We start from the raw sequence: 26688 nt of genomic DNA on the forward strand, positions 1-26688 counted from the left end.
TTTTTTTTTGGTCAAAGCCACAGGGTGCCACTGAAGAAGGGCTAGAGAGCCACCAGTTGCCTACCCCTGCTATCCTGTATTGGAAATTGCCCCATGTTTGGCCCTTATTTTTTCCTATTCATTTCATAGGCTGTGGCTGCTTGGACTTTTTCCTGTATAACTATACAAATGCATCATCTCTATGTTTTTGTTGAGCTATTAAATAACAAAGAAACAATAACACAAATTTCAGCAAGATCTCACTATAACTGTCCCTCACTCTGTATGGCACTTAATTGGCTTCTCTCTCTGTGTACTTTACATAGTATTGTGTTAATCGTGTTGCACCTGCCCGTTCAATCTAAAGCCAGGGGACAACTGAACACCTTAAGAGGTTCTTTTCAGCAGCCATGACTCAGCTGATGTCACACACTGTACACAACAAAGGCCTATGCAGTGTCTCAGTATTTATATGTAGGTAGTTCATCAACGAGTGCTGTCAGTCACTTGAAGCTGGAAAACAAAAAGTGACCAACACCTAACTTACTAAACTCTGAAAAATTAGGGTGATTTCTCATTTCTGGCCTTGACATTGAATAGATAAGTAAAACGTCAACTATACACAGTGCTGCCTTTCTCTGCTACTGCTGGATGAAGTGTATTTAGTTATTTCACATGGCTTGACTCCACGCTTATACAGCTGTTTCACATCAAAGGATATTTTTTGTGGTTAGATGGAGTATAGAATGTTACTAACTAAAAAGTAGGAGTAAAACCTCTGAAATCGATCAAACACAGCTTTAGAAAAAAACAGCTTCTTTTTATTAATTTATTTTGATGTTGAACAACTGGCTATAAACTTCAAATCTGAATTTAGTTCAATATGTACACAATCACAAAGTTTCATGTCTGTTACAGTAGTAACTGCCATTGTAATTGTTCTGTCACATTAACCCATTTGCAAATCTGAAGGAATGGCTAGCAGCTGATGAAGTTCAGGCCATCAGCTGTAGATGAGAACAAAAAGCTTTCATGTAAATGTTTGTGGTACTGGAACCACACTGAAGCTGTTTACATGACTTGTCCGTTACCTCCTGATCCAAAGTTCTCTTTAATCAAATAGCTTGTCTCATTAAATCACAATTACGTTTCTTGGTCACTTTACTTTTATCTTTCAACCCCAATATGGGTTATTAAGCTATTCAGAGATCCCACTGAAGCCTTCCACTTCTATTCCCACCCAGTCACCAGCTTTAAACCCGGTGGTGCCTCCTCAGTTCTTTTTGGTCTTTGGCGAGTCGTACTTCCTCTTGCTGGAATACCAGAGTAGCAGAGGGATGCCGATGGAGGGCAGAGTCATCACGCCAAACGCAGCCCAGTCCAGCTAGAAATGGAGACATAGGAAAGTGAGTGAGGAGGCACGAGGCAGGACAAAAAATACAGGTAACCATGCTGTGTGAGCAACCAGAGAGTTTTTCTGAATGGAAGAGGAGAAAAATCTCACTTTCATGAAAACTGTACTGTTCAGTTTAGGTTAAAACTTTTTTTTAATCTTTACATTAGATGTCGGCCGATGTATTTTTAAAGGCCAATAAAACACGGGTGCTGGTGAGAAAGAAAATTTGACTGAAAAGAAGCTGTAGTTAAAGTTCAGTCAGGAAGACAATACTTTTCATGCTCAAGCTGCAAGTTTTCTTCCTCACCCTGCCAGTCACTCCTTGCACACATGCTCACTCACTTTCTCTGGCTATCATTGTCTGGGGCTGTCAACTGTGTCATCAGCTTATAAATCTGGAACTGAACACCAAACTATCTGTAAAATAAAGCAAGTGCAGCACGGCACTGTACACACACACTCAGTTGGAATGGAGCCTGTGTTGCGTTCAGGCGTTGTCATGTAAATGACAAATTCCACCATGTGAATAGGCCATAGCAAAACACAGCAGCATGTCAAGTGGGCTGAACCCGAGCAAAATTGCTCAATTTTTCATTTATTATATAGTCTGTTATTATTTATTGTTGTTTTATGAGGCTCTGGCGACTTTGAGTTGTCTCTTTGTCTTTAATGTTACTTGGCTTGGCTTTCTCTCTCATGCATTCTTCGTACCTTCCTCTGTGCTGTCTCAAGTGTTGATATAGATTGGTCGTGTTGTCGCGGGACGTGGCGACTTTAACTCTTAAAGTGTTACACAGCACGTCTTTCTGTTAAACGTCGCTGGACCTAAATCTGAATTATCGCCAAATAATAGACGATTATTTTTCCACCACCAACTCAGCCTGTTCTTCTACTCATGCTCTTCTTCACATCCATGTTGGTTACTGCTGCACGCCGGATGGTCATCTGACCATACATGCTGTACACACCAGGATAGCTTGTAGGCATAATGTCAACGAACTCCACACACTACAGCAGAGGTCACATTCACAGGCACACACACCAACATTTACATTTAATCGCAAATTGCAGCCTTTTATGTGGTTATATAATCACACAGCCTGACATCGCGATTGCAACTGCGCTTAGATTAATCGTGCAGCACTACCCCAAAGGATGAGCTGCTAAGTGAATGCCTCAGACAACAGAAACCTGATGAGAGCAAAAAGGTGGAGGAGCAAACAACATGGAGGGACAAGCCCCTACATGGTGCATACTACTGTCAGGTAGAGGAAGTGGCTGATATCAAGAAGACCTACCAGTGGCTAGAGAATGCTGGACTGACAGACAGTACGGTGGCACTAATCATCGCAGCACAAGAACAGGCCCTAAGCACAAGGGCCATAGAGGCCAGGGTCTACCCCAGCAGATCAGATCCAAGATGCAGCCTGTGCAAAGATGCCCCTGAGATGGTCCAGCACATAGTGGCAGGGTGTAGGATGCAAGCAGGATCAGCATACATGGAGAGGCACAACCAAGTGGCTGGCAGTGGTGGTTCTAGCCTAAATGGCGCCCTGGGCAGCGCAGCACAGCACAGCACTGTACACTCACTCAATTGGAGCGGAGCCTGTGTTGCGTTCAGGCGTTTTCAAGTAAATAACAAATTCCAGCACAACAACAACAACAGGCCATAGCACAACACAGCAGTCTATCAAGTGGGCCGATCCCTAAGAAAATTTTGATACTACTGCACTTAACAAACACACACACACACACACACACACACACAGAGGAGGGGAGCCAAACCATGATACTGCCTCCGCCATGCTTGATGGTAGATACTGCACATGCTGGAGATAATGCTTCGCCTGGCCTTCTGCATACCCCAACATTAGCAGAAGGAGGATTAAGCTGGAAACTGGACTCATCCGACTACAGAATCTACTTCCAGTTCCTGGCTGTCCAGTTCTTGTGAGCTTGGGCCCAACAGCGCTGGGCTAACTTCTGTCTCTCACTGATCAGGGGCTTCTTGACAGCTTTGCAGGACCTTACGCCATGATCTAGGAGTCGGCCACGTACAGTGCGGGTGGAACACTGGACACCAGTTTGGTTTGACCACTGCTGCTGAAGCTCACATGATGTCATTCAGCAGTTTCCCTGCATGTGCGGATCAGGATGCGGTAGGGCTGGGCGATATGGCCTAAAAAAAAAAAATCTCCGATTCATGATTTAAATCGACTTTCCCCCTCTACTTAAAATCAATTTTCAGGAAAATATTTGCGGCCTGGTCGCACGTACCTGGGCTCCAAAACTTTCAGCATGTGAATAAACCCCGGCTTTTCCACGGTATATATGGGCACCATATCTCTTGCAAGATACATTACGACTGCATCCGTGATCGCTTTCCACCGGGCCCCTTTCTTGTTTACACAACGGCATGTCAGTTCTGTCTCTACACGGTGCATGCTGACAATCCTCCTCTGCTCTGTGTTGCGCACGGCGGAGTTCGGCCCCGATGTGCACACACACAGACACAGGCGCACGCACGCGCGCGCGCACACACACACACACACACACAGACACAGGTGAGCACATTAGAGCGCGGCTCAGGATGCATTTTCCCGAGTCCGAGACAATTATAACCGAGCCTGGCCCGAACCTGCAGCACGGCACCGAACACATAGTCTATGGAGAGGAGCCTGTGTTGCGTTCAGGCGTAAATAACAAATTCAAGCACTTGAATAGGGATATTTTCGTAGGGAGCAACACAGCATGCCTCTGTTTGAGGTGCTGCAGTAAATTGGTAGTACTGCTACCTTGGGTAGCAACAGCCTTGAAACACACTTTGCAGCAGGGTGCTGTTTGTTCTGTGTCTGACGCCACATAACCAAACTCGTTCCCTTTCATGGGAACGAGTTCTTCCCCGCTCACTGCCATGATGTTTGTGTATCGAGCTCTGAACTAGGCTTGTGCCTTTGATTTAAAGCCAAATATCTAACTGAACCGATATATCCAATTATATACCTAATTTTACCACTGGGGGTTGCATTTGAGCTATTTTTCCTAATAAAAGCCTATTATAGGTGTAATGCGCTTCCAATCCACTAGGTGGTGATAATGCTGTATTAACCGCCAATACACACAAGGTTACACAAGAAGAAGACTTCTCTCGCAGCAGCAGCAGCAGACAGCTGAGCGGAGCCCGAGCCTCTGAGACAAACTAAACAAAACACTTGAAGGCTCCTCCACTTCATTTAAAAACATACATAAACCTTATTAAGTTGTCATAATGCATGTTTCAATGCAAGATAAGTTGAATATAGTCCCTTGACACACCGCTGATGTTTGTATTTCTGCAGAGTGTACCCAACTGCTGAAGGACTGCATCTGCACTTTCTGGCTATCTGGCGGCAGCTGTACCCTTCCTGGTTGAGAATCTGTATCTTAAGGCGTGTTTCCTGCATTAGGTTCCTTGTTTTGGCTATTTTTGTCTCTGAAGAACTTTCACGTGCTGGCTTTATATCAGGGATGCAGACAGGTGTATGGTCAAAAAAGAGAGAGCTTGTCGAAGTGAAATTCTGAATATTAAAATACACAAACACTAATTTGGAAGAATACTGTGTATTCCAAAACAGAACAAATCCATTGAGCCATCATGACCATCTTGCTAGAGGTCCAAATCTTTATAGATTTCTTCATGCTCTTTACATTGAACAAAGCGGGTAGATTGGCCTACTACAAATAACATGTCAGTTTCAAACTAAGAGCCATCTGGATATCCTGGGGCAAGTGCCCTTTAAGTGTTGGATAATAGTTTTTACATCTGGACTGTATGATTAAAAAAAAAAAAAAAATTCTGAATGTTAAAACACACTAACACTCAATTTCCCTCATTCTGCAAATGAACAAAGTTGAATGTTTCAGCAAAACTACCAAAACAGAGTGCATTTCAACCTACCTCTTTCCACTTTCTTTCCTCTTTCCACAATTTCCACCACCGACCCGTGCGTAAAAGCGCAAACAGTCCCTGAAGGAGGGACAGCCATGAGGCAATGAATGAGGAAATAATCGCCCGGGCGTTTAATCAGACCGGTGTTTAATACGGAAAATGGGGTCAAACCCCCAGCGGCTATTAGGTGCCCGGCAGCTATTTGCCACTGGGCGACTATTTGGAAATATACGGTAACTCACTCAAAACTCGCGGAGGAGCAAAGTGGCGAACAATTTGATTCAATAACACTCGTATTCACTGATGAGCATGTTATTGACCTATTTAAGTGCAATACAATGAAAACAACCAGCCAGTGCGCCTCGAGTAATGACTACAGAACTTCTCTCTCTTTTTTTCTCCCGATTCCAAGGTACGGCAGCTGCCATACCTTGCCATACCTGAATGACACCTATGGGCACATAATATTGATTTAACAATAAAGGCCAAACACAAGTTAATTACTGGTTGTTGTGTCTGCTAAAGAACAGTAAGTACTGCAGGGGTTTGGGTATTCAGATCCACCAACCCTGATCACTGCAGGTCAATCCACTCAGGAGTCTCAAACAGCAAGGGACATACACTTTTTTTTCACTTACATAGTGTGGGGAGAAGCGCCGGTCAAACTCCCGCTGAGCCAGGATGCCTCCCTGGCCAGGGGCACTGGTATATCCAACCTGCAGTAAACAAAGTAGACAGTAGACAAACTCTTCAGCTTCCTTCATTACACCACATATAGTAACTACTTTGATTCCAAAGGATTATCAACTGCTTTTACCACAACTTGTCCTCCCTCCTGGGCCAGGTAACTGACAGAAGCAGAGGTGAAGTTGAAGTAACCAGCCTTGAGGGGGCGCAACACCACTGTGTGGGAGACATTGCTGGCTCTGGAAGTTCAAGAGTTAAATCTGACAACTTGAAAAAAGATGACAAGTCCAGTTATGAACATTTCAAACTAGTTAAAAAGAGAACAACCTCATGACCTGACTGTCTTCAGATTTTAGGTGTTAACCCTATGGGCCCTAGGCGTTTTTGGGGTATTTTTACTGCCTTTACTTTTAAGCTCATATCACAGTCATTATAAAGGCTACATATACATGCTATATCTTGTTTTTTTATTTATATCAATGAAAAAAACAAATCTGTGTTACTAAATTCTTACATTTTTACATGTATCTCACCATAGCAAGTTGGAAAATGACATATTCTGCCATATATGAAGAGGGGAGACTCTCTGGAATCTGGCAATATAAGAACCATGACGGTGGGACATTCTGTCACTTCACAGCTGTTCAAAACATGTGGTTTGTGCCAGGCGGACACGATTGCCAGTATTTTTTCATTATTGCAAGAAATTCCATTGACTCATTCACAAGTCAAAAATGTGTTTTATCTGAAAGAAACATACAATATTTACATCTAAGATCACAGAAAAATGGTCAACCAAGTGCAATGATGTCCTCCAAGATAATATTTGCCACTTTGTTTGCAGTAAACAAAGTTTGTTGTTGTTTTTCAGTTTCAGTTATATATTGGGGGGTGGGGGGAGCATTTGGGGCATTGGAGGGGGGGGCGGGGGACACATGGGGGACGGGGGACAGCTGTTTAAAATCACACAAATATGCTGTTTTCCTGTTTTTAATTTATCATCCATATCTACACTGACTGATCAGCTCCCAGTCTCACTTGCTACGGAGGGCAGGGAAATAAAATCAATGAATCAATAAATACAAACGAAAAAGATTTTGGTTCAGTAAATGTCTGCTATCAGTCAGCCTGGTGAAGGCAGTTTGGCTGGCCCACAAAAGTATAATGGACCAGCCTATCCTCTCTGCTCCACAGGAGCTGCTGCTGACAGACCGCTGCATATGTGGCCAGAGACACTGAATGCAGGTCAGAGTTAGTGTGGATTTAAAACTACTTTCTCTATGGCGACGATTAAAATATACCAATCACATTGTGCGATAAAATATGACAATGTCTGCGACATAACAAAATTCTCTGGGTGTGGAACACGAAAGGAAAGTGTCGCCCAACACTTTTTCTCTGAAAAATCCGTCATGTCTAACTTCAGTGATGGAGGTGTATTTTGTCTCTCTTTCAAAGATACCAGGGTACTTTACCTGCTAGGCTTTTATTACATTTGTACGTTACCTATAATTGTCACCATCAGTTGCACTGTGTCATAGGTTCAGCAGTCTGTGATGTTGACATGTCATCATTTCACTTTTTAAATCTATGTGCAGCTAACAGAGGCAGCCAGAGGTTACAAAATGATTGATGGTAGATCAAGTCAGTGTCAGTGTGAAGCCCTGAGTAACCGGGGATACAGATGTGTGTTAAAACTAACATCACTGACTTCATCCTACAGCACTAACAACTGCAGGCTAAGAGAGGACCATTAGGTTCAAGGATACGGTGCAATCCTGTCCCATTTGACATTCAACATTCCCGAAACAATTCCAAAATCTTCAGGGGGAAAAGAATCATCCGACAGCTCCACCTCTAGGGCAGCGCTGTAGAGACAGACAAAAAGACGACACTCGGTTAGATAACTGTATATACAGTACATACAGTACAATATATCTGTATGTTGAATGTTTACCATCTGACAACTCTCTCCAAAACACAGGGAGGCATTGTGTGAAACTTCCTGACAAATATCACAGCTTCAACAGTGCTTTTCTGGTCACACTTTGCCATGATTCAACGTGGTGTTTTTTTCTTCTTTTTACCATTCAGAAACAGAATAGCAAACATTACATAGGCTTAAGAATACTTAAAAAAATAACAACAAAACATGTACAACATTAACAACTTTTATTAACAAATACGCAAATGCAGCAGTCAACCAAACAGAATGAAATAACAACAAATTGTTTGTGGGCTACAGTCCACTTGCAGTACAGTAATCGACACAATTGAATTAAATTAAAACACAGCCCTATACCATCCAATACTTATAGGCTTATCAAATAATATAAAGGTAACAATAAATAACAATAGCACTAACGATAATGTGTGCTATACAGCATGTCCTGAGAACGCAACGGCTACAGTCCGTTGGTTTATTTTAAAATCTATCAACATAAATCAAATTAAAAGCACAGCTCTACAGCATCCAGTACTAGGGCTTATCCAGTAAGAAAAATAGAACAATAAATAACAAGGCATGACTGAAAATGGGCATATATAATCCTATCCTGAGAACGCAATAGGAAATACTGTCCGTTGGTTTATTTTTAGAGCCTACCTTTACTTTGAAAAGTTCACCCTCTCCAAGTCTTAACTTTTCTGTCCGTCAGAACAGGCTACTCCTCATTGAAAATGAAATAAAAACAAACTATAATGATAATTATAGCAGCATCCTATGCTTCAAAACTATTCAAGTTTTTTTTTGCCAGAAAAAAAACAGCATGTTTACTTATTCCAGCTGGAGCAGGGCATGTAGTGGAACTTTGCCCACGGTGCTGAACACCCTCTCTGATGGAGAGCTTGTGGCACAAACGCACAGGTACTTTTGGGCAACCCTCGACATCAGAAGAAAATGCCTGGCCCCATCACATTTCCACCAGAGAAGGGGGTCTTCATCTGCCTGAATAACGGCAGGGCTGTACAGCGATGGAAAAAAATGTTTGTGCGATGAATTTATTTGCCTAGTAGCACACGTTGCTTGCGAGCTGCTTGTGTGTGTGTGTGAGAGTGAGAGACTGACAGTCTATTTTTTTGTAATTTTTTGTATTCATAAGGTCTTTATTTATTTATTTTGGTATTTTTACACGTTATTTTGGATATTTAAATTTTCTTTTTTGCATTCGTAAATATTCTTGTTAAATAAATGTTTATTTCTCTTTAAAAGGGTGTACTTGCATCATTGTGCCTTTATTATCATCATATAAGTTTTAAAAATGGTCTAAAAACAGCAAATTACAACAATAATAAAAATTGTCTTAAAAGCACAATATCGGGCAATATTATCGCTTATCGCAATAATTTCTGACGCAATTAATCGCCCAGCAAAATTTGTTATCGTGACAGGTGCTACAAACTTTCTGGCCTGTGCTACAAAATTATCACCCTCTGTAGCACCGGTGCTATGGGCTAAAAAAGTTAACGTACAGCCCTGAATGGGCTCGCGACAACAGGCAGTTATCTCTGCTCCTGCTCGCTCCTGTATGGTGCCAACAGGACCTGCCACCGCATCTGCTTCTCTATGAAGGAGATTGCCCAGAGTCATCTTTTTTTGGGTGGTTCGGGTTGTGCTTCTCCCTCCTCCACTCTGATGGCCACTGGACCTGCTGCTGCTTGCAGAAGTTATGACGTGTTTTTTGGGGGGGGGGGTAACCAACTCACTTGATGCTTGCCATCTTTTCTTCTCTTTCTCACGTCCGAGCTGTCACGTGACGACGTCACATCCAAAAACTTTATCAAATGTCATCTCCCGAATCAACAGTTAAGAGAAACACTATAGCCTACTACTAGTTTTAAATTGTAATTGTAGGCTATTAAATTGCAAACTCAACCGTGCTTGACAAGCACTCATTATTTAGGCATTAAATAAATTAATGTTATATCAGGCCCCTGTAGGCCTATATTTAGGGATGTCCCGATCCGATATTCGGATCGGTATTGGCTGCCGATATTAGCAAAAAACGTGCATCGGCATTGGATCTGACTGCATGGAAAAATGCCGATCCAAGAACTCCGATCCAGTTTTTCATGGAGTCCGATCCAGGTTTTCCAGCCAGCCCAGGGCTCCGCGACTCAAGCAGTCCATTCCAGTGATCCCCTCCAGCACTTACTATCAATCCACCAGGCCAGCCGCCAGCATGCAGACACACACGGAGGGTAGGAAGAGTAGCGGCCTATTTAGTTAACTGACTATTTGTTTTCTGCTCTGGTTTTTTGAGAGTGATATTTTTATTTGGTTTACACTCTTACTGTTTAAGTAAAGAGCACTGATGGCATTGTTTTGGGCACAAGTGAAATTGGAGCCATGGATGGACTATTGCTTGTTTAAACAGTTGTACAATATTGTGTGTGGTTTTTTGTCGATTCTGTTGGTCCCAGGAAACAGCAGCACCAGGCTGGCACTAACACTACTAAAATAACTGAAAAGGAAAGGCTGCATTGTTTGTTAAATGTCAACAATGTCTTGTGGTGTTAATCTATTTTTTATTTATTAGGGGGGCAAAGCACAAGTCTTGCTGCTATTTTAATTTCAATGTTAGACATTTTAAAGATTTCTTGTGTTGATTTATTTTCTATTTATTAAGGGGCCAAAGCAGCCAAAGCAAACCAGCTATATTTTTTATTTAATATTGTTCAAGTTTAAAGTTTGTTTATTTAACCCTGTTAACAATAAACGGGTCAGCTTCTCATACCAACTGTTGTGGATCATTCTAACTAACCTGATTAAGTAGTTGTTCTTGTTAGAGTAAAATCGCTTGATCAAACCTTTTCTAACATGACTGACAACAAAATAAGTGAATATGTATAATACGCGCTTGGATTGGATCGGTATCGGCCAAAACTCAAGGCTGTAATATCGTTATCGGATTGGAAGTGAAAAAGCTAGATTGGGACATCCCTACCTATATGCGCAGCATTTTTTTTATTTATTTTTTTTAAAATGATGGTAATGAAACTGATACCGTTGCTATTTTTAGATACCGCGGGATACCTCATTATCGTATTATCACCCCACCCTAATGTACACGCACAACTAACAGCCCTAATTTTTGAGTTGACCCCACTCAAAATACCAAGAACTTATAAACCTAAAGCCTATCCACCTTATTCCTAGCCCCCATGATACCTGGCGTGAATTATGTGCGCAACTTCCGGCGTTGAACCAAAACCGGTGATTTCAAATGGTAACAGTTTGTTTACAGTACTCTAATTTTCTTTCCAGGTACAATATGGAAATAAAACGTGGAACACACCACCTGCTATAGCTCAAACGGGATTATGTGATCATACCTCTGCCATCTCTGAAAGCCATTTCAAAGCATTGTTTTTTTTTTCTCCTTTTCAACCAAGCATGTTGGCAATTAGCTTGCCTTGCTCCGTTGAAATATTGTTTACTTTAACATGGCCCAAGCTAGCTTAAGGTAAACATAGGCACCTTCTAAAGGGGATTTCTGATGACTTATTAAGAGATACTAACACATTCAGCAAACATAGTTCAGTCAGCATCAAACTATAGAGGCAGAGGAAAAGTATAAAAAATATAAAAATAAATTCACCAATATTATGAGGATATGTAAGAAAGAATAATATAACAAACTATTGGAGAAAAATTACCCAGAATGCTTGTGACTAAGCATGTGCTGGTATGAGATTTTGATGGTATGATAACCGTGGGCAAAAATACCACGGTAACCGGTATTACTGCGGTAATAATAATAATAATAATGATCATCATAATAAAACAGGTGTCGTCCTATTTTCACGCTCTAGACTTTCAAATGGTAGGCTAATATTTGTTTGACCGTTCATGAGCGACAGCACGTACCAGGCATCTCCTGTAAGTGCAACGTATCATCACACCAGTTGTTTAAATGTGTAGGCTAATACATACACGATGGTGACTCCGCCCAGCAGCTTGTTGAGTTCCTTGTTGTTGTGAACAGCCAGCTGCAGGTGACGGGGGATGATACGGGTCTTCTTGTTGTCGCGGGCAGCATTTCCAGCCAACTCCAGGATCTTAGCAGTCAGATATTCCAGCACAGCCGCCAGGTAGACGGGGGTGCCGGCACCGACACGCTCCGCATAGTTTACTTTGCGCAGCAGCCTGTGAAACAGGCCAACTGGGAACTAGAGCCCAGCACGGGAGGAGCGGGTCTTTGCCTTGGTTCTGGCTTTTCCTCTGGTCTTTCCGCAGCCACTCATTTTTCTGATGCTCTCTAAAGTCGGGACAAAGTGGGTTCTTCTGATAGCCAAAATAGTCCCACACCACCGACTTCGTCCTTTTCGCCAGTGGGAAAAGTTCAGCTTTGCCTCCTTCAGCCATGTTTGCAGTTTGCACGTGAGTGGATTTATACTGATTACTGACTAGTACTAACTGACTGAGGCTGCATGATTTCAGAGTGTGTGCCAGTTAAAATGTACGACTGGCACAGAATTATTTCTGAGTTTTGAGTTCCTGAAGTTCCCATTTATGAAACATAGGTTACACCGATGGCCTTCACCGTCAGAACGGAAAATGGGCGGTTAGTGACACCGTGACATTGTTTTACCGTGGTAAACCGTGACACCGGTAATAGGCACATGCCTAGACAAGACCATAAATAATATGGAGGTTGTGGCGACTGGTTTTAACAAATTCTTCGTAAACGTGGGACCAGAATTAGCATCAAAACTATGAATGAACACATGTGGAGTTATGTACTTAACAAAAAAAGGTGAAATAACTGAAAACATGTTTTATATTCTAGTTTCTTCAAAATAGCCACCCTTTGCTCTGATTACTGCTTTGCACACTCTTGGCATTCTCTCCATGAGCTTCAAGAGTTAGTCACCTGAAATGGTTTTCCAACAGTCTTGAAGGAGTTCCCAGAGGTGTTTAGCACTTGTTGGCCCCTTTGCCTTCACTCTGCGGTCCAGCTCACCCCAAACCATCTCGATTGGGTTCAGGTCCAGTGACTGTGGAGGCAAAGTCATCTGCCGCAGCACTCCATCACTCTCCTTCTTGGTCAAATAGCCCTTACACAGCCTGGAGGTGTGTTTGGGGTCATTGTCCTGTTGAAAAATAAATGATCGTCCAACTAAACGCAAACCGGATGGGATGGCATGTCGCTGCAGGATGCTGTGGTAGCCATGCTGGTTCAGTGTGCCTTCAATTTTGAATAAATCCCCAACAGTGTCACCAGCAAAACACCCCCACACCATCACACCTCCTCCTCCATGCTTCACAGCGGGAACCAGGCATGTGGAATCCAGCCGTTCACCTTTTCTGCGTCTCACAAAGACATGGCGGTTGGAACCAAAGATCTCAAATTTGGACTCATCAGACCAAAGCACAGATTTCCACTGGTCTAGTGTCCATTCCTTGTGTTTCTTGGCCCAAACAAATCTCTTCTGCTTGTTGCCTCTCCTTAGCAGTGGTTTCCTAGCAGCTATTTGACCAAGAAGGCCTGATTCGCACAGTCTCCTCTTAACAGTTGTTGTAGAGATGGGTCTGCTGCTAGAACTCTGTGTGGCATTCATCTGGTCTCTGATCTGAGCTGCTGTTAACTTGCGATTTCTGAGGCTGGTGACTCGGATGAACTTATCCTCAGAAGCAGAGGTGACTCTTGGTCTTCCTTTCCTGGGTCTGTCCTCATGTGTGCCAGTTTCGTTGTAGCGCTTGATGGTTTTTGCGACTCCACTTGGGGACACATTTAAAGTTTTTGCAATTTTCCGGACTGACTGACCTTCATTTTTTAAAGTAATGATGGCCACTCGTTTTTCTTTAGTTAGCTGATTGGTTCTTGCCATAATATGAATTTTAACAGTTGTCCAATAGGGCTGTCGGCTGTGTATTAACCTGACTTCTGCACAACACAACTGATGGTCCCAACCCCATTGATAAAGCAAGAAATTCCACTAATTAACCCTGATAAGGCACACCTGTGAAGTGGAAACCATTTCAGGTGACTACCTCTTGAAGCTCATCGAGAGAATGCCAAGAGTGTGCAAAGCAGTAATCAGGGCAAAGGGTGGCTATTTTGAAGAAACTAGAATATAAAACATGTTTTCAGTTATTTCACCTTTTTTTGTTAAGTACATAACTCCACATGTGTTCATTCATAGTTTTGATGCCTTCAGTGAGAATCTACAATGTAAATAGTCATGAAAATAAAGAAAACGCATTGAATGAGAAGGTGTGTCCAAACTTTTGGCCTGTACTGTACATGCAAATTCTTGCTAAATAAATCTTCAGTGTTCATGAAAAAAAGACAAAATTCTAGAGTCATGGTAGATGATGTGTGGCAAATTTCAGAATTTTATCTCAAAAACTGAATTTTTGACAGCATTTTGAATTTTGCTATAATGTGAACAATTGGAGTCAATGTAAAGATGGCAATTTTAAACATCAGTTTTTCACTTATGGAGCAAATCAATCATTGTTACAAACAAATTACCAACATCTCCATGCTGTCTAGATGCAATATGTGTATTTTCAGATTTTTGTTTCGCTAACTGAATTTTTTTTTCAGTGGTTTGAAATCTGCTTTTCCATGCATGGACGGCTGCTACACATGCATGTTTGGCTTAGTCAATTTGTGAAGCTACACATGAATTATCACTGACTAATTAGCTCAGTGAGATAGAAATTGATCCTTAGTCTAAGAGGTTGTGAGTTCAAGCCTCAGCTGATGCAAAAGGCAGATTGTGTTGCTAAATTCCTAAATGTCTTGCAATTCTTCTGCTTGTTGCTCAGAATTGCCTAAAAATGCCCGGACCCGACCCATCGCTGCGCAGCAGCTATAATTATTATTTTTTTCTTATTTTTATACTCGTTCGAAAATAAAATTCATTCATTCATTCACACTTAACATAATTCAATATTAATTGTAGCTCCATATAAAGTTAATAAATGTCATGTTTCTTAGTTAATCCTCCGCTCGTTTGCGTTAACGACGCAGTTCACATATTTTTATAACTTCAGATTTATTAAAAACTGTTCTGAGCGAAACATGATACTGAATTTAGCAGCAGACTTAAGTAATAGTAATATAAAGTAATAGTAAAAGAAATAACTTTTGGCATTTATTTTTTTATATGATATACAGGAAGTACTGTAAATGAGTAACACATTCTCAGACCTAATGACTAAATAGCCTACATATTTCAAGGTATGTTGCTGAGTCTATTTTATAACGAGCAATTTTCTAATGTAGGTTGAGAATGATGTCAGATGGGGAAAGACAGGGATATCATGTACTGACATTGAGTGACAGACCTGTCAGTCTACATGTCATTCTCTATTGCAAATTCTGATTTCATACTTTTTCGCTATGTCTCGTGAATTTAGTATAGACTGGTTGTTAGTTGTTACAGACATGGATAGTGCAACAGGTACCAGAGCTCCGCCAAGACATTTTAGGAAATAGTAAGTTAACATTAGTTAAATATTTGTTAAATATTTGTTAAAAAATAAATCGGTATTTGCTAAACTGAAGGCAAATTACTTTAGAAAAGAACCAGTGTTGGCGGTTAGCCACCAAGAGTAGCCGTGGGACTAACCACGGACAGTCTATGACTAACTAGCTTACTACTACTTCTGCTATCTCACTGGAAGTTGAGCGCATAATCATTTCTACAGTAGTGCCCTCAATTTAAGTAGTTTAAGTAATAGTTTTTACAGTGTACCTCGTACAGGGATCCTGATATACTTGCAGAAAGTTGTAAAACATCAACTTATAATACAGAAGAAGCTACAGTGTAGGGTGTAGGCTTATTTTACAATTTTTTTCGTATCTTAGATCTCACAAGGCAAGGCTAAAAACTAAATACACTTAAAGCTGCAAGCAGCTTTGGGTGGGACCTCGGACTCTCTTTGTCGGCCTTCAGCTCACGTAGACAGTGCGAATTATTCGTAAGAGTCGTAATGTCGATAAAACAAGCAATTTCAAGAGTACGCAAGGTCATTTTTGGCAATAGAGGGACTTTATATTACCGTATGTTACAAAATGAATTTAATTTTCAACCGATGTTTTAACTAAAATGTAACTGTGATATGTCAGCTATGGAAACAAAATGTCTTCTCCAAAACATCCACATTGAAACGAAATACACTGTAATGATAAAGAAATTCTATAACGTTAACAACAACATGGTGTCTGTCATACTGTTAAGAATTGAAGTGTTCCCCATGTACTGTTAAAAACAAAGGTCTGTGGTGACCAGTAGCGGCTTGTGGTGAAATTGGGTGGGAGGGCTAACGCATTAGGCCTATGGCCTATACTGAGCAATAGTTCAGCTGCAGTGACAGTAACATCACACCGAGACACAGTACCAGGTTACAGCAACAATGCACTACAACAAAACTAGAGAATTAGGCTAACTACAAAGACATTCTGGAGCCAAAAGCTCTTGCACGCACGCATGCGCGCACGCACACGCACGCACGCACACTATTTTCGGCTGTACACACAGACAAGAAAGGTAAATAAAGGAAAGGAGTAAGGCTCCGTTAATAAGAGGTTAGGGCTTGGGCCTTCCTTATTTGAAGAGAAGCTCACATCAACGGCCTTTCTGGGATGCATACAGGTTAATCACCAAGTCATTTAAGTCCGATGATTTTTGGATGAGGTCCCGCTCGATAGACAGCATTTAAAATAATTTACCTCGTTCAGCATGATGCTAACGCAATTCGCAAGACTCACTCTCCCACTGCAGCAACAGCGGGCAGGCTCTCACTGTACTTCCACGCACTGTCATTGGCCAAAAGTCAGTGGCCTGGTCTGGATTAATTTAGCCCAACTGGACAGTAAATCAAGGGGGCTTGTCATGACACCTGTCACTCACGATATGATAACAAGGATTGGAAGCTGATTCTAGGAGCATGGGTTGTAAAAAAAATCAGCCCACAAATCCTGCGTTTTTGTGACTATTTTAGTGCTGTTGCTGCTATAGGTTCCGCCAAATACAATCAGTTCTAAGGTTCAATAACTAATATTTTAATATTTTCTTTAATTTAATAATTTTCTCGTCTTTATTGTAAAAGATAGGCAGGGCGTAGCTCTGCTAGCCCACTTATACCAGCCGTCTCTGGTGGTGACAGTACTCCTGGTTTGTTGTGTAACACATTGTGATGTAAGTACATGAATATATAAATACATAATATACATTTTAACAGGACAACAAATATTAACATGGATAAAACATGAATTATAAAGAGGAGTAAATCATAAAAGAAAAAGATTTGTAACATTTGTGTAACATTTCCTCAAAGATGTGTATACTTTCCTGATCTTTGTAACACTCTGTTATGGACTTGTACTTGAAATGAGGTTATTTGCTGTAACCCTGCAGGTCATTCAGTTGGGTTCAGAGCAAGCGTCAACCTCCGGGGGTGAAGAGTGAAGCCAATGCGGAAGTGCCAAAAACTGCAGTTCATTGAATGGCCACTTGAGGTTGGCTCCAGAAGCAAGTCAATCCCCATAGACCCCCATGTTAAAATGCTCAACTTTACAGCAGAAATAAACATGTTTACAGCCTGGTACAAAAAAAAACGGTTTTGGTCTCTATAGCTAATTTCCCCTTTCATGTAGGACACTTGAGGAAAGTTAAAATGCCTCGGCAAATGTGATGTTTACTCCACAGTAAAGAGGTTGTTTCACAAGAAATTAAGATTTTGCAAATTATGACACTGGGTTCTAATCCATAGGTTTAAGAATTACTGTTACAAATCTTTTCATTTATTTAATGTGTACTTTTTGAAACCTTTTAAAATGAATGTTTTCATGAATGCAAGATTTGACTTTATTTTGTTAAACTGTTTGTGTAATGGTTATAATTTATGTTATATAAAATGGATCAGACAAAATTTACTTTAGAGAAAAAGCAAATTTTTTGAAAGCTGTCATTCATCAGTTTCCTGTGATGACTGGAAACATAGTGGTGATTTAAACCATTAACAAAACATAATAGTTATTAATGGCATCTTAATGCTTAAGATTTACCCAAGTTTGCATTTATCTTAGCAGAATGTAAAGAAAATGAAAAGCTGATGTTATGTGCTGGTTTTGTTTGGACATTTCTTTAAGACAAATGAAGAAAATTCACTGAGAAACTATTTTCCTTTTGTGAAAAACAAGGAATTATCTGCACACTGAATAGTTTTAAGCCCCGTAGGAGGTATTATTTATTTGTGATGTGACATATGAGAAGGCTCTGTGGGTATTGCGGCTTATATAGCGGGGCTAAAAAAAAAACATAACACACAATTGGCTGATTATGTTTCTATTTGCCTCACTATAAAAACGTCATAATACCTTTGCCTGAGGAAGACCCTCTCAGAGTTGGCAACATAGCGAACAAGTGATACCTCCTTGGGGGCTTCAAAACTATTGTGTTCACCTAATTCTTTGTTTTTCACTTTGAGCCTTTTTATCCAGTCACATTCTTCTGTGTTAAAACTAGACTTCTAACAGAGCAGTAAACAAAGGGTACTGTCCAAAATCTTCTCAGGCTCTGCTGCTGGGTGTAAGGTGCTTAGTTATCTTCAAGTACAAAGTTAAAATAATCAGGCCCACACAGAAATGGACTGCTTAATTATTTGTCAACGACAATGTTAAACATTAATGCTTTATGTTTTATCTGTAGTGTATGATTTGTTTGTCCTTTCAATTGACAGTCAGATTTGATTGCGAAATACAACATTCAGTCAGTAATAAAGACAGGAGTGCAAATATAGAATTTATTGAAATTTTAAACAAGCTATAGATGAATATAAAAAACTCAACATTAGCCATGACAGCCTGGGCTATGTTCAGGCCCAACAAAATGTGTCCTAAAGGCCAAATTCAAAAGCAGTGACACTGCCAACAGTAAGCAGTTCACTGCGTTTGGAGGTGGTCTTTAAGACAATTAACTAATTTACTTAAAACATATCATTTCCCCTAGGTGTGAAATGAACTCCATCTTTCAAAAATAGCCCAGGACTGTCATGTCTAATGTGAGGGTGCTCAATTATGGCACCATTTAAACCAGGGCTCAACAATAACGATTGCCCGATTGCCCCTGGGCAAGTAAAACTCAAGGTCGGGCATGTAAACTAACAACTCACTTGCCTGATCGGGCAAGTTGCTAAAAATAGTAAAAGTTAATAACTAATTTACTACTAACTAATAACCAGTTTCTGCTGTGTGTAGCAAGTGGCCATGACCTCAACACTGGTGATGTACTGAAAGAAATTAACATCTTGTAACAAGTGTAACATTGCCTTTCTTTCACAATTTCTACATTTCTTTTTCATGTTCTAGAGGATGATAATTTCGCAATGCGCTGTTCATAACAGTAACATACATAACAGCCCCCTTCGGACTTTTATCAGTGTCAAAATCAGAAATATGCGAGAAACTGATTAGGACTACATGTATTTGATTGTGTACTGCTGCAGCACAGTTTTAGCTACATGTTTGATTCAAATTCTAAATGAGGCTAAAGAGTTTAACCTAGAAATCTTGTATTTACATATTTTTGCTATCAGGCATTTATTTAGGAAGTTGTAGGAATGAGCCACATCAGCTGGTCAGTTTGGTCAATGTGTGTACTGTCAGGTGTGTGTGATGATGAAAAATACCCACAAACATTCAGTGTTGTTCCTTATTAATTTATCTAGGGAAAGGCAGATGACATGATTTGGAAGTGGAACTTTGATGGCTTCTGAAAACCAAACTGCAGAAGACATGAAACTATGAGCTTATGAGCTTTTTCGGAAATTTGAAGTTTAAAAATGGTCAAACAGTGTGCATGGGGTACATGCGACTCCGACACAAGGTATCCTGAGAGGCTGTGCGACGAGTGTGTACTTTTTACACTTTAAACCACATCTCAACTGAGAAAAGTGTCTCCTTTGGAGACAGCATCAACTCAACGTGAATAAGTTTAACAATGATGTCTACATCTGTTTTAAGGTAAGTCATAATTGTGTTTGAGGCAACATATTGTCACTTTGCTGGAAAGAAATAAAGTTATCTTTAACATTTCTAGCTAGCGTCAGCTAAAGTTAGCCTAATGTTAGCTCCTAGCTGCGTTGTTCATCATGTCACCTTGTTTGCTGGGAGTTCATTAGCCTATTTTGTTCTAGTTTTGCACTTTGGTGATCGTACATCATTGTTAGCTGTTGTCCAAAGGGGTCTAGTTAAGCTAACGTTAACTTCTGGAGCTTAGCTTCAGTTATTTATCTGTAATTGCAGGGATTACAAAGGTTGGCAAATGTAATGCTGAATGATTCAGTGTAAATACTGTAGCACCAAACTAACGGAGAGACACTCTTGGTAAAGATGGTAAAAAGGCCGTTGTCCTTTTCTCATATTCTGAGCCAAAAACCTTAACTTCAGTGGCACTTTAACTTGTTGTCTTTGATGGCGACGGCAACTAAATGCAGTTCACAACCGTACACTGTGACCTGTAAATTTTGGCTCGTAATTTAAGCTTTTCATCGACCTTCTCAACAATAAAATGATGAATATATCCCTCCAATGCGTAGTTTAGGCCTTTTTGGTTAATTCTCAATGACATCTGATCGTTATGTCCCCAAAAATCATCAATTGCCTTCTGCGAAATGCCGTGTACTGTGACACCTGCCATAGCGCCGGTCACTGAATGTTGACAGTTTGTCCAAGTGTGGAGGGGGGTGTGGCTTAGCCATAGGTCAATTACTAAGCACTATGTGTGTATTATATTACAGTACGTTACAAAATGTATTTAACAGTCATAATCACAAAAGCAGCAACAGTATTATCAGTAATTAGATGAGCAAATTTACTCCATCAGATTCCTATTCCTATATTTTGAGGATAAGATGAGAAAAACAGCACAAAACAAAAGAAATCTACTGTGTAAATATGTTCAAAATGCTTATTTACTGATATTTATGAAATCCAATATGGCTGCTGCCTAGTGATGCCACAATATGCAAATTAGATGAGTTAATTTACTCCCATCAGATTCCCCTCCCTTTTTTTTGAGGATGAGATGACAAAAACAACACAAAACAAAATAAATCTACTGTGTAAATATGTTCAAAATGTTATACTGAGATTTATGAAATCCAATATGGCTGCCGCCTAATGACGCCACAATATGCAAATTAGATGAGTTAATTTACTCCCATCAGATTCCCCTCCCTTTTTTTTTTGAGGATGAGATGACAAAAACAACACAAACTTTGGGTCATGATGAATAGTTTTCTGATTTACAGTATGCCTTTATCTCTCACCACTTTCAAGCCACAGTCTTTTGAAATGTTGAAATGAAAATGGAATATTTTCCTCAATAAACTCTGGCACCTAAAGGGTTAAAATGGAGTTTGTGTGTGACAGCGGTTGCCATGTGCACCTGGCAGAAGAGCAGAGACAGACAGAGACAGAACACAGAGAAGAGACCTGTTATAGTGGAGATTTAACTCCTCGAACAAGTTCTTCCCCATTCCCAAACCGCTGATAAAGTTATACAGAAGATCTGTTTAGCAGCAGTTGAGGTGGCATGTGTGCGTCTTTAAAGCCGATACAATAAACGGTGTAGGAGGAGATGTTTTTTTTAAGAGCATGTTTGAGGCGAAATCTTACTTTGAAAGGTCACATAGCTCACTTCCGTTTGGAATTAGGTCATGGGTGTCAGCGCGTGATTTGTAAGTCAAACACACCAGTTTTGGTTTGATATTTCTACGACATTCCTACGGGCTGCAGTGGCCAGTTTAGTGCACCTAGGTGGCGCTAGAGAGCCCATTTTGGCACTTCAGGGGTTAATAATGTGTATTTGCTGTTTCAAATGAAGATTCTGCTGCTGTAATCTGTCCTTTAAAGATTGTGAGACACACAGACCAGAGAGCCCTGTGGCTGTGTCTGTGTGTGCAGCCGTTGTCATGGCGATTAATGACTTGCCTGCACGTGAGGGGCATACAGAGAGCTCATCAGAGAGCAGATCAGCAAAGGCTGTTTAATATGGGTTTTAACTCCTCGAACAAGTTCTTCCCATACCCAAACCGTTGGTCCAATCAAGAAAATAAAGTGATGGTGAGAGACAGCCACTTCTCGTGAACGCACGTGTCGTGTTTTATATTTGTAGAGTCAAAAATGTGGTCAGAGGAGCGAGTTTAAAATGTGTTGCACCTCAGCTGTTTCCAGAAATTTCTCCTCTGAGTTTAAATGGGAGTGAATGAGAAAAAAATCGGCGCTCCCTTCGCTTTGGAGCCACTCAGCAAAAATGTGTACATGTGAGAGATTCCATGTCAACATATCTGTGAGCAGGACACATTATCCTACGTTTTGTGGTATAAATTGTGTCTGTACAGTGAAAATTGTGGCCATGGCAGCGAGTTAAAGACAAAAGTTTTAGACGATTTTTAGAGCCCTCTCCACTCTAGCTCACAGCATTCCGTGCAATACACACCCATTATAAACTGACAATTTCTCCACTTTTGCTCATGGTACTTTGAGAGGCACAGATTAAAAACGGTAAAAGATTTGAAAAAGATGAAAACAGGTCTGAATAGATGAGACGTGGCAACATTTGAGAGTTGGAATGGAGTCTGTAGCTCAAAGTATGGAGATGCTGTAAAGGCTAGAAAAAGCCCAAAGATTGGTCTCTTTCCCCCCCCCCTCCGCTGCCATTCATTTCCTATGGGACAGCTTTCGAAGATCGTCAGGACGTTTTTCTGACATCTCACCTTTAGGAGCCCATAAAATCCAAACTAATCGAGTAATGAAAAAGTTATAAATAAGATCTGATAAGAAGGAGTTGATCTGTCATCTGTGCAAGTTTGAAGCCGATAGGATAAACGGTGTATGAGAAGATTTTTTAGGAAAGGCAGTTTTAAGGCAAAATCTTACATTGAAAGGGCAAATAGCTCACTTCCTGTTGGATTTAGGTCAGGGGTGTGAGCACGAGAATTGTAGGGCTTGATAAAGGCTGTAGTAGTATGTGAGAGATGGAAAACACTAATATATAATGTGTAGGTGCTGTTTCAAATGGAGATTCTGCTGCTGTAATCTGTCCTTTAAAGACTGTAACCACGCACACACAGAAGCTTGTGTCTGTCAGAGTGAAGCCATTGTTATGCTGATTAATGAGCTGCATTGCAGTTGAGTGAGAGACAGGGTGACAGCCCAAGCACTTTAACATGGGATTAAAATCTCTTGAACTCCTCCCTTGAATTCTCAAACCGTGGGTCCAATCGTCAATCTGATCATACCAACAGAGAGATACACTCGTCCCGAATGCAGACATATAGTTTTTATGTTTGTGGAGTCAAAAATGCGAACTTAGTCGCAAGTTATAGATGTGTTGACCCTCATCTTTACTTTCGAAGATCGTCATAAGGTTTTGTGTCAAGTCACCTTTGAGCGCTTATAAAATCCAAACCGTTCAAGTAATGACAAAGGCATTCAGAAGTATTGTTCACCAGGGGTAGAGCTGTCGTGTGTGAGTTTAAAGCCGATACGATAAACGGTGTAGGACGAAATATTTTTTGATAGAGAGAATTTCTGAAAAATGATATCTTACTATGAAAGGGCAAATAGCTCACTTCCTGTTGGAAGGGGTTGATTTTTTCATTTTATCAAATTTTTCGCCAGTCCTGACAAGCGTCCCAATTTTGGTGAGGATTTGAGCATGTTTAAGGGGTCAAATACAGCCTCAAAGAGGCGGTGGGAGAAAGAAAGAAAGAAAGAAAGAAAAAATAATAATAATAATAAACGCACCAAAAATAATAGGGACTTCGTCCTTCGGCCGAGGTCCCTAAAAATGTCAAGAAAAATAAATAAATAAATGACCTTTCCTTCCAAAATAACCTAGAATTACTGCCCTGCTATTGTATGCCTCTGCACACCAGTTCCTCTTACAGTTTACATCCGTCTGTGAAAACATGGATGCTTCAAACATCTTCCCCCGAGCAGCACATAAGATCTATTCAATCAACACAGTTTCAAGGTGACACCCAAGATTACTGTCACCAATTCACCAATTCAATATCTGACCAGATGTCTCTCCTTCTGTTCTTGAGTTAGGATGCTAAATCATGGCCATAAAAGTGTTTCATGCCTAACATTATGATGTCACAGTGAAGTTGACCTTTTGAAAGTAAAATGTCATCACTTTATTATTTTTATCCTATTAGACATTTGTGTGAAATTTTGTCATAATTAGCGCAAGAATTATTGAGTTATGGCCAAAAACATATTTTGTGAGGTCATTCTGACCTTAATCTTTGACCACAAAATTCTCAGTTAATTCTTCAGTCCAAGTGGAAGGTTTGTGTCAAATTTTAAGAAATTGGTCACATTGACCTTCACCTTTGACCACCAAAATCCAATCACTTCATTGTTGAGTCACAGGGTCCGTCCCAAGTCTCTTAAATTACTGCTAGTGCTACTGCTAGCCGACTTTGCAAGCTGTTTAGCCCCTCCCACCTAGGAAAAAATGTGAGGAGCTAGCGCTAGGAGCGATGAGCGAGCATTGTCGGTTTAAGAGACATGAGACGTCCTTTCCACTGTAGCCTCACATGAAGCGACATCCATTCCTGATGATGGCGGCACAGCTGGATCTGCTGCATATCTACATCCCAAGTCACATTATATTCGCTGATCAAAGCCGTAAAGGACCCTCACAGCTGATCAGGAAAAACTCCCCAAAAAAACCCTTTAACAGGGAAAAAACGGTAGAAACCTCAGGAAGAGCAACTGAGGAGGGATCCCTCTTCCAGGACGGACAGACGTGCAATAGATGTCGTACAGAACAGATCAACATACTAAATTAACAGTAATCCGTATGACACAATGAGACAGAACGAGAGAGAGAGAGAGAGACAGAGAGAGAGAGAGAGATGCAGGACAGACGGTAATGACAGTAGCTTACAACAACATGAAAGTAATAATATTAATTAATATTAATAGGCTAATTAATATTACCTACAAGCTATTGAACATTCCACTCACATGACATGCAGGACAATTAGCCTAATGATGGGCAAATGTGTGTGTGTTTGTGTGTGTGGTGTTATGTCAACACGTGTGGTTCTGGACATGAGCTACTGCACATTTAACAGCCACACATCACCGACAGTCCGCTGAACAACGCAACGGATTGTGAATGAAATAAACTTAATTACAACATGACAGTCTTGCACGAAATATCATTAACGTTACTCTTTGTAGTCACGTAGGCATGTGAATTACAGCGTTTCATTGCAAAGAATGTATGTAACGGGTACACTTGCGCTATTTCTCCGCCATCTCGTTCAAATGAGCCAGATAAAGGGGGTGGGTATTTATATGTCATGGCCTCAAGCTGAAAAAAGACTTCCTGTTAGGAACCTCTCGACCATCCTAGCTCGTAGCTGCTTAAAGCTTGCTGCTAGCTCCTAGCGCTAGCTCCTCACTGCACAAATAAGAGACTTGGGACGGCCTAGAAGATGGCGGACTTCTGGTTCAAGCGAGGAGCTAGCAGTAGCACTATAAAAATAAGAGACTTGGGACGTACCCCAAGTGAACACTGGTGCCAAATTTGAGGAAATTCCCTTAGGGTGTTCTTGACATGTTGGGTGTTTCTCAAAGTTAAGGAAGGATCCTCAAACGGCTGAATTTCAAGGATGCTACATCATCAAACCCCGCCAAAGGACTGTTCCAACGTCAAGGATCCTTCCCAATTTCACCGAGGACTGAGTCCTTCTTTCAGATAAATACCAAGGATGCATGTGTGTATCCTTAACGTGTATAAAATCCCCACAATGCTTTGCACAACATTTGCTGGGGGTAAAGGCGGGGCCTCTGTTACCAATTTGTATTATTCATTCTTTGTATTTGGTGAGAATTTACACTATAGCTTTCCTAATGTTGCTAACATGTTGTAGACATTGTGGTCACTGTTCATTGAATAACCAAATCAGTGTCTATAATTCAAATACTTGTTGAATTTATGACTGACGGACGCACGCACTAGGGTTGCAACAGTATGACTTTTTCACAGTACGATAACAGTCTCAGAAAATATCAGTTATTACTATTATTATCAGTCATAAGGACTGATATTATCAACTATTATTATCAGTCAGAAGGACCCTTAAAGGAATGAAAATAGAGGGTATATTTATGGTTAAACAAATGTTTTATTACTGTAATACAAACTTGAAACCATTTTGTTAATGGAAGTATGAGTAAAAAGTGTATTTTTTCCAATATCGTAAATAAGCAAATACACATGGTATAATAACCATCAACTTTAATATCACAATATACCTTTAAACCTGTATACCACTGTAACCCTTGTACAGACAGGCTCAGTATTAGGGGTGTAAATCACCAGCTTCATCATGATACGATATTATATCGATTTGTTTGGATGACGATACGATGCCGATATCACAAAGTCTGTCACGATACGATTTCAATTCGATTCGATTCAGGAGCCTGCGATCGATATGACGCAATATCATATGCCCATCAAACACAATCATTTACATCAACTCACAAAAACAACTAGAATATGATTTGACCATTTTATTTCTGAGCTCTTCCAGGTATCAGGCATTTAAATGAAAAACAGTATTCTTCTGTAACAAAAAATAATAAAAATAGACCTGTTCACTAAAATGGTGACACAGATGTGCTATGTGAATTTCAAAATAAAGGTG

The 26688-nt window shown here is 40.5% G+C and overlaps 1 protein-coding gene across 1 annotated transcript in view; it reads right to left on the minus strand.

Moving 5' to 3' along the window:
- Nucleotides 1–778: 778 nt before the first annotated feature.
- ssr2 (signal sequence receptor, beta) overlaps nt 779–26688 on the minus strand; it is a 31811-nt gene continuing 5901 nt past the window's right edge. Inside the window, exons 3-6 of the mRNA XM_033644005.2 lie at nt 7760–7858; nt 6121–6229; nt 5942–6019; nt 779–1363 (exon numbers count right to left, since the gene is read on the minus strand). Coding sequence (XP_033499896.1) covers nt 1253–1363; nt 5942–6019; nt 6121–6229; nt 7760–7858 — 397 coding nt within the window. The 3' untranslated portion in view covers nt 779–1252. The remainder of the gene's footprint in view (nt 1364–5941; nt 6020–6120; nt 6230–7759; nt 7859–26688) is intronic.

The sequence above is a fragment of the Epinephelus lanceolatus genome, chromosome 16 (assembly GCF_041903045.1).
Source record: "Epinephelus lanceolatus isolate andai-2023 chromosome 16, ASM4190304v1, whole genome shotgun sequence".
NCBI lineage: Eukaryota > Metazoa > Chordata > Actinopteri > Perciformes > Serranidae > Epinephelus > Epinephelus lanceolatus.